This window comes from Pleurodeles waltl, chromosome 6 (genome assembly GCF_031143425.1).
Source record: "Pleurodeles waltl isolate 20211129_DDA chromosome 6, aPleWal1.hap1.20221129, whole genome shotgun sequence".
NCBI classification, from domain to species: Eukaryota; Metazoa; Chordata; class Amphibia; order Caudata; family Salamandridae; genus Pleurodeles; species Pleurodeles waltl.
In genome coordinates, this window is record NC_090445.1 from 1103623713 (window position 1) to 1103639465 (window position 15753).

Below are 15753 nucleotides of genomic sequence, written 5' to 3' on the forward strand. Positions count from 1 at the left end.
GTACACTCCCCATCCTAGCAAAGCATCCATTTTGTATACAGTTTCCCTAGAATATCAAGTAATGCTATATGTTTGTATGACTATCAGTCATTCTACTTTTTAAATATCTCAATGCTAACTTGTTAATGACAACCATTGTAGATGCAAGAGCGAGAATAACCCCGTAGTATTGATTGCAAGTAATCAAACACTATTAAGGATTCTTCTTGCTGAATTGCTTGCACTATAAATACATTCACATTCAGTACACCACATTCAAGTTTAAGTAATTTGTCTTAAGGAGATGTATTATATGTTTTATAGATACTCATTTAGGAGGAGTCATTAAATGTATTTGTCTTGAGTAAGGTGGTATGCATGGTACTAGACCATCGAAACGCATTGACGGAAACAGAAACACAACCCTGAGTGCATGGATGATTTTAATATGTTACTGAGCATATTCAGCCATTGGCACATCAAGTGGGAGCGTATCTCCTTATTTAGAAATCAACTGGAGTACTTATTTGGAATTCTCAACCTTTGATTAATGATGTTTTGTATATTTGTCTTTTATGTTATTTGTGTTATGTTGGAACATTGATCGTGTTATGCAAATCATTTTTATTGGATGTATTTTTTTATGAATTTATAATACATGACCTATGTGTTCTTGCATTAGTCCTGTGGTATTAAATTAATTCGACTGTCGTGTACTGAATGTGAGTGTATCTAAAGTGCAAGCAATTAAGAAAGAGGAATCCTTCATATTGTTTGGTCGTTTAAACCCTCTCCCCTTGTCTTGAGGCGTCTCTCTATTTTTTACTCTACTTTGATTGAAAGTAATGACTAAAACTGAAGGTTGTCGTGGAATTATGCCTACAACTGGTGTCACAGTGTTTGATCAAAGGTATTGATGAGCAGCAAAAAGTCTTAATGAGTTGTTCTTGAAAATAAGTGTTTCTTGAAAATAAGGTCAACAGGAGGTCATGAGTTTGAATCCAGCAATGCCATTTTAGCATTCCAACCTTACATAAATCAGTCAATTGTGTACCAATAAATTGCCTGATAGTAACATTGGTTCTTTACATTCCTTGGACATGGCAAAACTAGTTATTATGATTATTATTCTTAACTAGACACCACTATTTCAGCATTAACTGATACCTAAATACCCACTGGATATATTTAACAATGAATGGATTTTCCTTGAAATCCAATTTCAATTAAGCAGTGCCTTACTAGCACGCACTCTCCTTCTACAGTGTCAGAAAATATTCCTTTGATATTGCTTAATATTATTTTTAAACGCTGAGGGTTACTGTAGAACTTGTTTGCAACTTCTTGCTGCAGGCACTACAATGGAATTTATAAAGTGATGTGCATGAAACACCTTTGTCAGTATTTTAGAAGGTATTACCTAGTGTACACATGGTATCACACGATATGCAACATCACAACAAAAATGAAAATGTTAAAAAAAAGTTAAACATACGGCATGAGTTTGATTCAAACTAAATCCAACATGAATCTACACAATTTTATAAAGATATTTATGAAAAGGATAAACGATATGCAGGTATTACATACAAAGAGAATGCTGAAGGCATTGATTGAATATCTGGATACAGTTCCTGTAATTATTATCCAGCATAAGGTAAACACAACTTGGTAAAGAAAAGTGTGCATGCAGAAATGTTGGCTCTGTAAACAATTACGTCACAAAGAGCCAGGTCTGCTATTAAGAATATGATCTCTATGATATCAGATGAGATTACAGAATTAACTGCATAACTTGACCTTCAAATATTCTTTTAAGGTACTGAGGTTGTATTTTGCATAAGAGACTCCATGCTTTACTGTTTGCCATCCCTTACCTTCATATCCAGAGTGAATTCTTTCTGCTAGAGCCAGGCAGCAGGATTCAACCTCGGCAGTCATAGAGTTCCCTACCCGGACAGAGTATGGGGTGATCCGGAAAGGGAAGTACCGCAGCTCATGATCTCCTTCCTTTCCTCCTCTGCAGATATATACATGTCCTCTAATTAGTAATTGTTTGTTTTTAAAAAAGCAATAACTTAACAGGAAAATCCTTTAGTATCAAATAAATCAGTTACAGCTGAAAAATGAAGGGCCTGATTACGACATTAGCGGAGGGGATTATTCCGTTACAAATGTGACGGATAACCTCCCCACTGTATTGCAAGTTCCAAAGGATATAATAGAACTTCTAATGCAACAGGTGGGGTATCCTTCACGTTTGTAATAGATTAATCCCCTCTGCCAAGGTCGTAATCAGGCCCTAAAACTTGTGAAAATTAAAGTTTGAGTGTACAATATTGAATAACACAATAACATCTGAAACTAATCATGATATTAAGCAGAAGTAATAAACATAAGTCATCCATGGGTTCATTTCAAAGGCATTCTCTATTTTTATTATTGCCTCACCTGCTGCAGTTATTTCCACCCTGCATTACCATCATATGTCTTAGATATATGCAATTTGAACATACCACTTTTGTGGTTGATATGGCAGTAACGTTTTATGGTCCAGTGTACTCTAAGGAAGCTTGTGCTACATTGCCATCTGTGGCAGTGGATATTACTTGCTACATCATATTTATAAAAAGATAAATCCATGCTGTAATGAATACAAATTCATACCTTTAATAGTTTGATCTCACTGGCCTTCATGCTTTAAAATTCAGGAAATAGTACTTTTTATAACTGACCTCCAATTTCAAGATTTCACACACTTACTAAAGTAATACTGTCATTAAATACACTATCATATATGTTCAATAATATGTGCAGCAGCAGATTGCTGAACCAAGATAGAAAGCTATTCGTACCTGCAACAAGAAAAAAGGTTGGATAGATGCCCTTGCACATTTGAAACCAATGTTTCAGCTTTAGCTTGACATGACTGTCTATAGGAAACACACTGTATGTACTGGGAATTCCTTGTCTCTACTAACCTTACATTTATCTTTACATGTAGCTCTTTATTCCATTCTACTTCTCCCCAAAAAGCTGCTGGCTTACCTGACCAGATGGAGTAGCAGATTGCATCCGAAAGGTGCACAGACTCTACTCCCTAACTCACAAGGAACATTAATTATTTATCTAGAAGCAAAACTGGAGATAAATTATTTCTCCAAGTAAAATATTTGTGTACTGAAAAACAAAGATTTTGAAAAATGTTGAAGTTCTTTCTTGCTAGATGTCAGTTCCTCATTGAGCAACTTTACATTTCTGATTTTACAGCTGAACCAAAATTGTAACAGAATGTAATGCATTCATGAGTCACTATCCTTGGTTGCTGAGTAGATGAATATATGCAATCATCCTCCACACTATCCATCCTAAATTCTAGACAAGTTTCTGGATGCTCCTCCTTGCAGATTGTGTCCTGGCCTGCTGACACCTACACCATGCATTCCTCCTTGCCAGTATCTGGAATTTTTTTTTTTACGAGTATTATGGACTTCCACAGTGGGGAGTCAAGGTGCAAACCATTCTGTCAGCATGCTAAATCAAAATTCTACTAAACTGCATGCCTCCTTGGAGTATTGCTTATAAGAACTTCTAGACAGGAATCTTTTCTACTTCTGACAACCAAAGTGGATAAGAGGATTCAAGAGATTTCTGACTAACTAAAACAAGACAGTGATAGAGGCAAAGCCAAGTAAGTAGTTTACCAACATCACTTGCCCCAGATAGAAAGACAAGCAAAATCAGAAAGTCCTTTACAAGTTTGTGTTTAAAGTCTCAGTGCCACACATCAGTTTATCAAAGCCACATTCCAGAATAAAATTGTTCTATAATACTACATTCCAAAGGAATATCTATGTAACAATTAACATCTCAGAAGGTTGCTGCTTATGTGTGCTGACATTACAATTGGGTACTTTCCTTAATGTAAATATATGGAGAAAGCTTGAGTGCTTTAAACCGAAATCGTGTAGTCTCAAGAGATAACAGCATCGCAAAACCTGTTTTATATTGGAAACATTTGGTCAAGTCAGTGGTCAAAACCTTGCAAAAACTCTAGGATATTAACACTGACTGGGAGAGGTCCTTGCACTAGAGGTTATCACCAGAGGTCATGCCAGATTTCCAATCCAGGTCCGCTTTCAACTGAAGAGTAAGGTGCAAAATCTAGGACCCGAGCTAAGACTCTGGTCTTTCATCAAGGCCAGCATGATTCCCTCCATAGGCACATCTCTGATGACCTACAGACAGATTTAAAAAAGTATGTTGTGCGATCTATTTTAGAAACCTGACAGGCAGTAATGCTATTTAATATTTTATCTACCAAGATTAGATTAGTGTAGCTGTTAGAAGTTGCAGGTGGGCATAGGACATTATGTAGTTCACTAAAAAGCTAGAGATGTTCATATTGTTCTCGACAGTTGCAATGCTAACTATTAGTTTAGTCTGTTTCTGTGCATTTACCGTTTATATTTTATGCAAGAGAATAAGCCTTCATTAATAAATAATTTTAAAACTACATGGTCCGGTTAAAAACTACATGGCCCGGTTTGTCGGTACAATAACTGTGTGTGTTATTAACAAGGTGAAAAAAGTGTTTGGATTTCCATTGTGTCCTTGAACTTGTTTATCAGGTACGCGTCAGTAACCCAAAAACACTGCCTCAGCAAGGACAGCTTGGCAGGCTAGTGATGCGACTATGGTCAATCAGGATTTTCTTACTCAGTATTGCTGCACTGAACAGAATCTTCGTACCCGTGGGTTAGCAGGCCTACCCCTGCAGTTATGAGAAATTCCAGAATTCGTATTTCTATAACAATTTTGTTTTGGGATTACTTTTAATTGATTTGATTTTTAAATGTATTCTATTAGTACATTTTCTCCAGAGCATGTTCGATTTGTTTACTACTGGGCAGTAAGGCACTCTTATGCATGGCCCGTTAATTCTAATGGGGCCGGAAATAAGGGTGACCAATCCATGTGTAATTTTAGGTTAAGCAAGAAGACCGCGAGTTTGGGATTTTTGACAAGAGACTGCACTTGGCATTGTACCCCGGTATTAAAACCTGAGGGAATCAACATGGAAATTCACTAAATTCCAGTTATGATGGGCCCCCAAGTAATGATAGTTTCTTTGGGTGGGCCCACTCGAACTAACGGTATAATATCAGGCCATTCATAATGATGACCTAAGTTGTCTTTCTTACACTGTCAATCCTCGCTTGTCCATAAGCATAATTAATTCATTTAGTAAGAAATTACCAAGAGATGAGAGGCCAATTTCTTACTGAATGAATTAATTATGTAAGATTATAGATGGGCAATAAGTCACTCTTATGCATGGCCGGGTAATTCTAATAGGGCTGGAAATAAGGGTGACCAGCCCATTTGTAATTTTAAGTTAAGCAAGAAGACCGCGAGTTTGGGATTTTTGCCCAGAGACTGCATTTGGCATTGTACCCCAACATCTTGAAGTAGAATCATATTTCATCACTAACTCAGTAGCAAAGTCATGTCTATAGGCAAGGTTTTGGTAGTTGCAATTAATGTCTAACTATACTCAGCAAAGCATGATTTGGCAGTATCCCAGTGGAGCTGCTTCTTGGAATGGATTTTTTTGGGGTTTGCAAATCCCCTTAAATGTCGCACTTACCAAGAAGCCAGGATAAAATAATGTATTTCTGTTCCTCATACTTTGAATGTTGTCCTGACCGGAACAAGGTGACAGACAACAGTGAAATTCAATTGTTTTACTAATCCATATTATGCACACATATTCGTGTATCAACAACATTTAAGAAGGAATATTTGTTATAGTGAACTACTATGAAATACAGTTTACTACACCCTCCAAGTAGAAATAAAACGAAACAAACTTGCCTGATCCTGCAGAAAAAGGATTTCACTTGAGTGTATTTATAGAGGGATGGCGCTGGAAGAGAGAAAATAAATATTTCAAATTAAAACACATGAGGTCTCTCCTGTACTGGGTGCCAACACTGCAGCCACTTCCAACTTCTACGAAAGCAAGAAAGGAGAAGCCTTATACCATTCAGGAACAAAGATATGATTTCTTTTTTATAGATTTGCAAGGGACTACACGAAAGCTCAGCCCCACATGATACAGAGCACGTTGGCTGATTTGCTAAGCTGGAATTGACACTCATTCCACTTTGGGCTTGACCTTTGGGTCAGTAATCCTGCACTGGTGTTAACGATAACAGGGGTATCTGTAATTATCATCGGACTCAGTATTAGCATAGTATCATAAGTTGATGGCCAATATGGAATAGGAGTGAACTGTGACTTGTCTTGTATTTTCAATGCTGACTCTGATCTCATTAATGGTGGGGAGATGGAGATAATGTCTATTGGAATAGCAGATGGTCCATGAAGCTCTTCCGTACTTGCTAGGCGACAGAGATCTAATTATTCAGTAATTCATGTGAAAAGGCGCTGAATGTAATAAAAAAATGTTATATATCGTTCTCTAGTGTCACATCTCATTCCTAAAACTTAATGATTAATTTGCATTCTCCATTAGCACACAACCGCCATCAGAGATTCCTGACCGCTAAAATACTACACAGGCCTTTCTGATGTCAAAGCTAGACAGAAGCCTGGTGATTACACAACCATTTTTTTTAACTTTTTACTTTTTGATTTATGCCTGGGCATAGCCCGGCTGTATTCCCGTCTCTCACAGAAGACTATGGGATTAGTTAGCCCATTCAAAAAGGAGGGCCTATGCTAAACTGTTGTGCTTTTAGAGCCAACCAATTCTAGCCAACAGATGACCCCACTGGATGCAGAGCTACTGCTTACATGTCCCATAAATTTTGTTATTTGTTTTTGCTAAAAACAATTACATCTAACCAGCAAAAACACTTTCACTTTCAATACGAATGTCACTTTCAGTAGGAATGAGACAGCACAACAAGCAGTCATAATTAAAGGAGCATTCATATACATTTTTTAAAGTTTACATAGATTTGATGGAAATGGCCCTTTCGACAGGGTTATCCTCAAACCTTTTGCCTTTCTCCTCCCATTTTTGTGACCCTCTTTTTGTTGGCTTTAGGACTCTGGACACCTTACCACTGCTAATCAGTGATAAAGTACATGTGCTCTCTCCTCTAAGACTTGGTATTGCTGGCTTACACCTGTTTGGCTTATTTAATTCACCTGAAAGACCCTTGTAAAGTGGTATACCGTATGACCAGGGCCTATAAATAAAATGCTACCAGTTCACCCACAGAAGTAGCCTTCCAAACCTGTCTCAGGCCTATCACTGCAGGGTGTGCATGCACACTTTAGTACCATACTGACTTGGCAAGTCAAACTACTTGTCAAGGCCTGAACTCCCTTTTTACTACACCAAAGTCAAACCCTAATGTAGGCCATAGGTAGCCCTGTGGGCAGGGTGCTGTGTGTATATAAAAGTTAAGACATATATTTTTATGTGTTGCATGTGCTAGTAGTGACAAACAGCCTATTTTTATTTTCACTGCTGGGAGTGCTGCTCCTCTCATTGCTTTGCATTGGGAATCCCCTTATATATGTCTTAGTGGCCATTTCTGAAATGTAAGGAGTAGCATGGGCATTTTTGATATGTTTGGAATGGTAGTGAGAAATCCTGCTTACTGGTGAAGGTGAACTTTACAATTCTATCTTAGAAATGCCACTCTTAGAAAGTGAACAAATTAAGAAAACAAGCGCCAACTCTATCAGTACTTAGAAACAATTCTTTACATTGAGGAAGCAAACAAATTACCACTCTCGCAATTTAATTTTTAAACTTTGTCTAAGAATTTCTCGAATTGTATCAAATGTACTTGTCATACACAAAAAGACAAATAAAGCAATATACAAATGCTTAATGTGATGAATAGGCACTGCAAAAACATTTGTAACATACAAAATACATGTGTAACATACACATTACAAACATTAAGTGACCTACATTACTAAACAGTGGAAATCCAGGTTCTGAACCAATTTTGAAAAAGAAAAAGAACAGCAGCTGAACTTATTCACAAATTATTCGCAGCTCCATATTAGACAGCCAAAAGTATATAGAGGTGCTGATTATAGGTATTCAATAGCCCTCTCCTACTGCTCTATATTGTCGACGCATTTCATACGCAATCAAATCAGGGGTTCTGTTCAGGTCAGAGAGAGAGAATATGACTATAACAACAGAAGATATAAAAAACCATTGTCTGCTGATCACTTAGTTAAACAGAGTGCCAAAAGATCAACACCTAATCACAATGCCCTTCCAAAAATCTGAAATACCTTCTTTACAGGGGTCTTGCCGCTTGAGCGGTAATCTCCCCAGTTAAAAAAAAAAAAGAAAATTAAAACCTCACTGCAACGCATCACGACATATCAAAGTTCCAGATATTCTGCTTAAATAACTCAAAGCGTACAAAAACGTCATTTATAGCTGCTTGTGTTTTCATGGCAATCTGCCATTCCTGTTTGTCTAAACCTGTTGTGAACGGTGTGGTAAAAACCATGACTAGAAACTGCACGAGCTGAATTGAAAATGTAACAGACAGCCTACTCCTGTACCTTAAAAGAATTCAAAACCCAGGCACCAAAGCAAACAACTCTGAAATGGTTATTGTGTGGCCAAAGAAACAATGTAAAAGCACTCATCTTACACATGCGGCTGCTAGCAACGCTAGATACTATATAACATCGATATTACTTTGCCGAGGGTATTATCTGCAAAATTTTAAGGCAGTAATGACTTCACTTTAGATTGTGAGAGTTCCGTATTTGATTAAAAATGGACCTTGATATTTTGCTTTCTTTACAGGACAAGTGTTTAAAGAGATCCATATCACAGTGGTTGCTGGCGAGGTTGAGACCCTCCTATTCGCTCGGCAAAGTAAGAACGATGTAATCTTGTATCAAGCATTGTTAACAGCTCATGCTTAAGATCTGAACACTTATACATTGTTTCTTTGGCCACACAGTAACTATTTCGGAGGTTTTTCGTTTGGTGCCTGGGTTTTGAATTCTTTTAATTTTCAATTCAGCTAGTGCAGTTTTTTGTCATCGTTTTTTGTCACACCATTCACAACAGTTTTAGACAAACAAGAATGACGGATTGCCATGAAAAAATGAGCAGCTAAAAATGTTTTTTTTAACCCTTTGGGTATTTAAGCAGTTAGGATATCTGGACCTTTGATATGTTGTGATGCATAACGGTGAGGTTTTATTCTCCCTTTTTTTTCTTCAGAAAACGGGAGATTATCGCTCAAGCAGCATGTCACCTGTAAAAAAGGTTGTCGTTACTCACCAGGGGTATCAGAGTTTTTGGAAGGGCATTGTGATTAGGAGTTGATCTTTTCGCAATCTGTTTAACTAACTGATCAGCAGCCAATTGTTTTTTATTTTTGTCTTCTGGTGTTACAGCCATATCCAGTTTTTCTGTATCCTGCAGAGAACCCTTGATTTGTGTGGGCTTGAAACATGTCAACAATATAGAGTAGTTGGAGAGCGCTACTTTAGAGGATTGGGCCTGCAGGGAGGATTAAGAGCAATATCCTTAAACACACACCACCCCGACTGATCCACTAAAAAGACCTATAATCAGTCTTTTGACTCTCTAATGTGGAGCGGGAATTATCTGTGAATAAGTTCAGCTCCTGTTCTTTTTTTTCAAACTGGTTCAGAACCTGGATGTTCACTTTTTAGTAATGTGTGTCACTTAATGTTTGGAATTTGTATGTTACAAATGTTTCTGCAGTGCCAATTCATCACATTAGGCATTTGTATATTGCTTTATTTGTCTCTGACAAGAACATTTGATACAATTCAAGAAATTCTTGGACAGAGTTTAAAAATTAAATTGTGAGAGTGGTAATGTGTTGCTATCTCATTGTAAAGATTTTTTTCAAAGTACTGACAGTGTTCACTTTTGTTTTCTTCATTTATGTTTTTTTGGCCTAAACTCACTGTCTAATAAACCAGACCCCTTTTCTCTCACATTTTTAGCAAGTGGGCATTTTTCTGTGCTTACAACTCTGGTGCTTTGCAATCTGACTCCAATCCACATCTGGGGAAGCGTGAAAGCACCACTTTGGGCATACTCTTGAAGACAGCCATCCTTCAGAGAGGGTTAGGTGTGACAGGGGTATATCTGCATTCATCTACTTACTGAGGGACTTCCTGGGCTGGGAGAGGCAGAGTGTGTTCACACTTTACACTTGAAGAGGCTGTGTCCTGCCTTCATACAAATGGCTCATTTACCCCCTATTGATGTCTGGAGCCAGATTAGGGGAGAGGGTAAATTCTTGGAACTGGTCAGCTCTGGCTGGAACCTTCTCCCACCTTCTAGAATCTGGGCACCTTGAGTATAAGTACAGGGGCTCTTGCCCCATGATTTATAGAGCATTTTTCCAAACTGGGACTGAAACTCTGCCAGAAAGCCTACTGGACTACCCAAAAGACTCATCTGGACTGCTCTTCTGTGGTTGTCTGCTGGTGCTGGGTGGCATAAAGGACTCCCTGGATTGCTTTTCTGCTTGTTGCCCTACTGTCAGCTACTCCCTGAGTGTGGGGTTCCTATACTCAGTTGTGCTACCAGGTGGAATCACCTTTTTACAGAACTTGCTTTGGTGGGCTGATCTGCTACGGGCTACATTGCTTAAGGGACAGCCCCTCTGAAAAGTGACTGTATGTGCTGGTCTGCCTGCCTACTGCCCCCTGTGCTCCTAGTGTCCTACCAGGGGCTCAGCTCATTAGGAGCGGTGCGTGCTGCCCCTGGCTTCTCTTATCCCATGTGGTGGCCATTGAGGGAAGTGTGCTTTGTTTCTCTCTGACACATGTGGAGTGCCTTATCTTTGCCTGCTTCTTGTCATATGGAGTGTCAGGGACTGATCTGTGATTCCCCTTAACTCGTGTGGAGTGGCTCAATCCCGGTGAGGAGGATGCGGCCCCCTGAGAATTCATGTTTCACACTGCCCACCCTCCCGGCGATACACTCTGCAAGCCATTGCAGCACTGAGGTAATGCCAGCTGCATTGCTCCCCAAGGGCTCTCCAGGGACTGAAGCATTTTCTGGAAACTCAGGGTGGGCACCCATGAGGCTCACTTTCCGGCCCCACTCTGAGAAACTTGTTGTGCCCGACCAGTCCAGAGTGGTCGAGGCAGGCAAGAGCGGGCCCATGTTCGAGATCTACTGCGGTCCCCAAGACTTCAGGTCACCAGGAGGGACACCCTGGCATCACGGGTCACCCTGCACTAACGGGAACCCAGGTATGGTGGCAGCCCATGACCGCCTCTTCATGCTGACCAATTGTTCCGTGCACTCGTGGGCAACTGCTGGAGAGCCCTGCTGCACGCAGAGAGACCTGAAGCATCCTTGCCAAAGCTATCTTGAGAGTCCCGCCCCGTGTGAATTCATACCTTGGAGTGGTGCTGGTCCCCATGGTTGGTGTTGCTACAGTGGAACCTCTATGGAGGCCCCTAATTGTTCCCAGGACTGACCGCCTTCCACAACACATACAACTGATCATAGTGGCTACAACAGGAGCAGTGTTCCTTTTGCACTTTCTGTAACTGGCCTATTTCCAAAGGAATCCACCAGGAATCACCATATAATACCTAGTAGATGCACAGAGGTTTTGACACCGTCTACTAAGACATATATTTTCAGTAAAATGAAGAGGTTACCGTAACATTGCTAATAGGGGCCAAGGTATTCTATATCTGTGCCTGCTTTCTCGGATTTATATGCTTTTCGGCTGCATCTTTATGCCTAATAGTTCTGATGTACATTATGTTGGTTCTAGTAGAGTCAAGAACTAGAGGTATTACTTCAGCACTTTCATAATGTGCACCATATTCAAATGTCATGTTGTTTTGCCTGAGGAACCATCCACTTGAATTATTTGGTGATGCCTAAAGTATAACATCATGATCTTGGCATTATCATCATACAGAGCTTTACTGCAGTAACTTCATTTGGTGTATTATCTTTCTGATTTGTGTATTGTCTATGATATTTACAATATAAGGAGCCTATATTTGTATAACCCTGTGCGGAGTCTCTTTTGTGGTCTGATTTTCATGTCACTAATGTGAGTGTGTTGCACAAATACTTTATATATGACCTATGTGGATAAGCCTGACTGCTCTGTGCCAAGCTACCAGGGGGTGAGCACAGGTTATCCGTAGTGTGTAACCACCTTGCCCTGACTAGAGTGGTGGATTCTGCCTGGCTAAGGTGCATACCCTAGCCAATCCGAAACCCCATTTGTAACAAGCCCATTTGCAAAATGAAAACGTGCTCAAATTAAGAAAGCATTTGTGTCCAATTTAGCACATGGCCTTACTAGGACTTGTGCACAAATAATACTTTATCAGACATTCGCACAGGGCATTACTACCAGGTTGTAGCTGAAGGCATTTGCCCATGTAAAACAAGGACTAGTAATAGATAAAATGGTTGTGAGAAGTGTTCACTCACATTGTTTCCTATTACTTATCATTGAGGTAATTATCAGGTGCAAAAGCACAGCCACTGTTCAGCGCAAATATAGCTGCAGCTTTGTGGTGTTTCTGTATGGGCACTCCATGACCTCCTGGGTCTAAATGACCTAATAAGTGAATAGATCTGGGATGTTTGTTGACAACAAATGTTCCAACTGCCATTACCCATGTTGTTCACTGTGAAACTGGTACATATAGAGCACTAGAACATTTCTTTATAGAATTGATGTTGTTGACTCTAATATGTGCTTGAAATTCAATAGAGCATAGGTGTTTACAGAGAAATCGGGAATACTGTGCAAGAACAGAGAAAACAAGTGGCTTGTTTTTATTTTGTGCATACACAGGGTAACTGAAAGGAGTGCAGGTTCTGATATAAAGAAGATTTCAATGGGATAGGATTGTCTGGCCGCAAAGCACAGTGATGGTAAACACAGCTTGAGGCATATCCGCTGCATGGTCATTGCTTAGTGTCCTGGATATTCGACCCTTGTCTGCCCTAGAAAGTTATTGGACTCTTGGTTCCTTTTTGGGGTTTTCCTATAAATCACTACAATGTTTGCTTCCCTCTTGTTTACTTTGAGAACTTTCTATAACATTGAGTAACCTAATGTACTATCCTATTCCCTGGCACAACAGTGGGACACAAAGCGGTGCAAGGTCTACAATGTAACAGAAGAGGCTCGTCCTCATGTGAGAAGTGGATGCTTCTGCACAGATATAAAAATAGGTGCAGGATTTGGATGACCAACGGACAGCTACTAACGGCACAAGCTATCAATGATAAAGGAAAACAAAAGGAGGAACAATCAGAGAACAGTATGAGCCATTGGGCCATTAGGTTGTGGAGTACTGGCACAAAAACTTGCAGCAGTCAAGACAATATGCAACCAGATTATAAGTACATGCACGAAAGCCACATCGAATGACTAAGATGTTGCCACAACATGTGAAGAAACAGACACAGATACTTCTAAATTTATCAGGGGTGGGGGGTTCGGCTTGCTCCTTGGACTGTAGACGGCTTGGCGTGAACCTTAAGGCAAACAACAGCCTGACAACAGTGACTTTATCTAGACCATCTGAGCACTCCTTTTGGTGATTCTTTGTTGTGTGGACGAAAGGGCTGATAACATGTGAAGTGTTCCTGATATGTGGAGATTGAAGACTGAGGTAGATTCCCCTATAGTTTTTACCACTCGTATCCTACTTCCAACGCTATAGGGACCAGGTAATTGACTCTTTGGTTATAAGCTATATTGAGATTAGGTATGTTCCATCCGGGGGATGGGGGTTGCTACAAGGGTTATAGGGAGACATTCAGAGTGTCACAAAACACGATAAACATACAGATGATACACATAGTTGTGGCATCGCTTTCCAGAATTAAGGCTTGGTGTCTAAACATGGCAATGTTAGTCATTACAGACTGAGATAGTGGGCACTGACTGGGAGACTGGCTCACTTAAGAATACATTGATGGTGTGCCTGATTCTTATGAAGTGACCAGTAGGCAAACCATGGATCATAAGTGCTGCCTCCTAACTGCTTCAGTTCTATGTCCTCTGTTGTAGAGCTAGTGGCCAAGTTGTGATACCTGTTACAACATCAAATCTTTTAAGATGGCAGTTGAATCCTGTGCTTGCTTCAGAACATTTCTGACTAGTTAGAAGAACAACTGCAAGATGGCTCAGTAAACTCAATTTCCATCCATTTTAATACCCACCATTCGCAAAACATGAAAAGATCACGACAAATGGGCTGCTCGGCTGGACTGCGGGAGAGTCAGGTGCCAAGCTGCATTTGAGGAAAAAAGACAGGTGCAGGAACTTTCATCTCTAACCTTCATGTATTTCATTGAACTGTATGCTTGAAAATGTTTGAATGGAAATGTGGATGTATTACCCTCTTTAAACCCTTAATAAATATGAAATAATTTCTAATTTTAAATTAAATGTAGTTTGAGGCTATCTATGTAAAAATTTGTAAGGTGACTATCTTGTGAACTATAATTGTACTAGTTAATTATTGTATCGACTTATGTTCAATGAATTCAAAATAATCATATGCTGCTTCATTAGGAAGGCTAGGAGAGAGTATTCTATCTGCTACAATGCTTCAACTGATAACGAGCTGGAACAGAAGCAAGTTCTAATGTGTTTATACAGCTCCCACATAGGAAAAGGTAGAATGAATGTGCCAAAAGATGCATAACCAAGTACATCTAAAATAATGAATATACAAACCTGTGTCTGTGCCCATGTTCCACGGTTGCAGATGGGATTGGGTGGTATGTTTATAGAAAACACTGACATCCTGAGGAGCCAGAAGCTCTACAAATCTAGAGGAGTCAAGAAAGTCCTTCTTACAGTTCAAGATGGCCGTTGCTTGCTCAGAGATGTACACCATTTTTCCAGAGGTTAATGAAAAGACCACCACAAAGGTATCCTTCAAAAGATCAAAGGCAGATTTAGAGCCGGGAGGATTTCGCAGAATATCAAAAATGTTTTACGTATGATGACTTCTAACACATTTCAAAACGATTTGCATTCAGAGACCAACAATAAAAAAACAATACAATTAAGGAAAAAATGATAAGATTTGTAATTAAGCATAATGGCACCTCCTGACGTCGTTTGCAGTTTTTAATTGCTCCTCACACTCCCGTCTTTTATGTGTCTGAGTTAAAGAAGTGGGTCCACACTGAAGTGAAATGACAACTAACAGCTGACAATGCCTCGGGCATTTTAGAAATAATGACATTAGCACCAGCCCCGTTCATCTAATGGTTCTATAAAGAAGGTACCTACTCTTTTGTGTACTCTTCTTATGGCATTATCAATGGTTCGCATCATATTTGAAGTTGAAGCACAACTTATGCTGAAGGCGTGAATCACTGTTAATTGCCCAACCAACAATTAAGATGCCCCACCAAAAGGCAATGGCGAGTAAGGAAGGGAAGAGTAATTAGCAATTGTTAAGTTCAAGTAGCAAGTGAACTATAACCTTTTTAGCCTGGTCCCCATAATCTCACACAACAGTTGAAAACATTTCTACTGTTTCAATTCATTTAACGGCTCTACCACTCGAAATAGAAAGCAAGCATAAATAGAGGGTGGTACCGGCATCCTGATTGGCTAAGTTAATCAATGCATGCCATTTTAATTGTGCTATTTGATCTTCTTGATTATCTGGCATTGCTCTCATAACCAGCCTTGGTTAAAAGATCTAGTAACTAAAGTAAAGTTCCACGGTTAGTACATGTGC

General features: G+C 39.5%; 1 protein-coding gene across 2 annotated transcripts in view; it reads right to left on the minus strand.

The window, feature by feature from the left end:
- Nucleotides 1-15753, minus strand: part of PER3 (period circadian regulator 3) — a 476770-nt gene that overhangs the window by 299301 nt on the left and 161716 nt on the right. For both annotated transcript variants that reach the window (XM_069240206.1, XM_069240207.1), the window contains exons 6-8: nucleotides 14733-14934; nucleotides 5857-5908; nucleotides 1857-1999 (exon numbers count right to left, since the gene is read on the minus strand). In XM_069240206.1, coding sequence (XP_069096307.1) covers nucleotides 1857-1999; nucleotides 5857-5908; nucleotides 14733-14934 — 397 coding nt within the window. The remainder of the gene's footprint in view (nucleotides 1-1856; nucleotides 2000-5856; nucleotides 5909-14732; nucleotides 14935-15753) is intronic.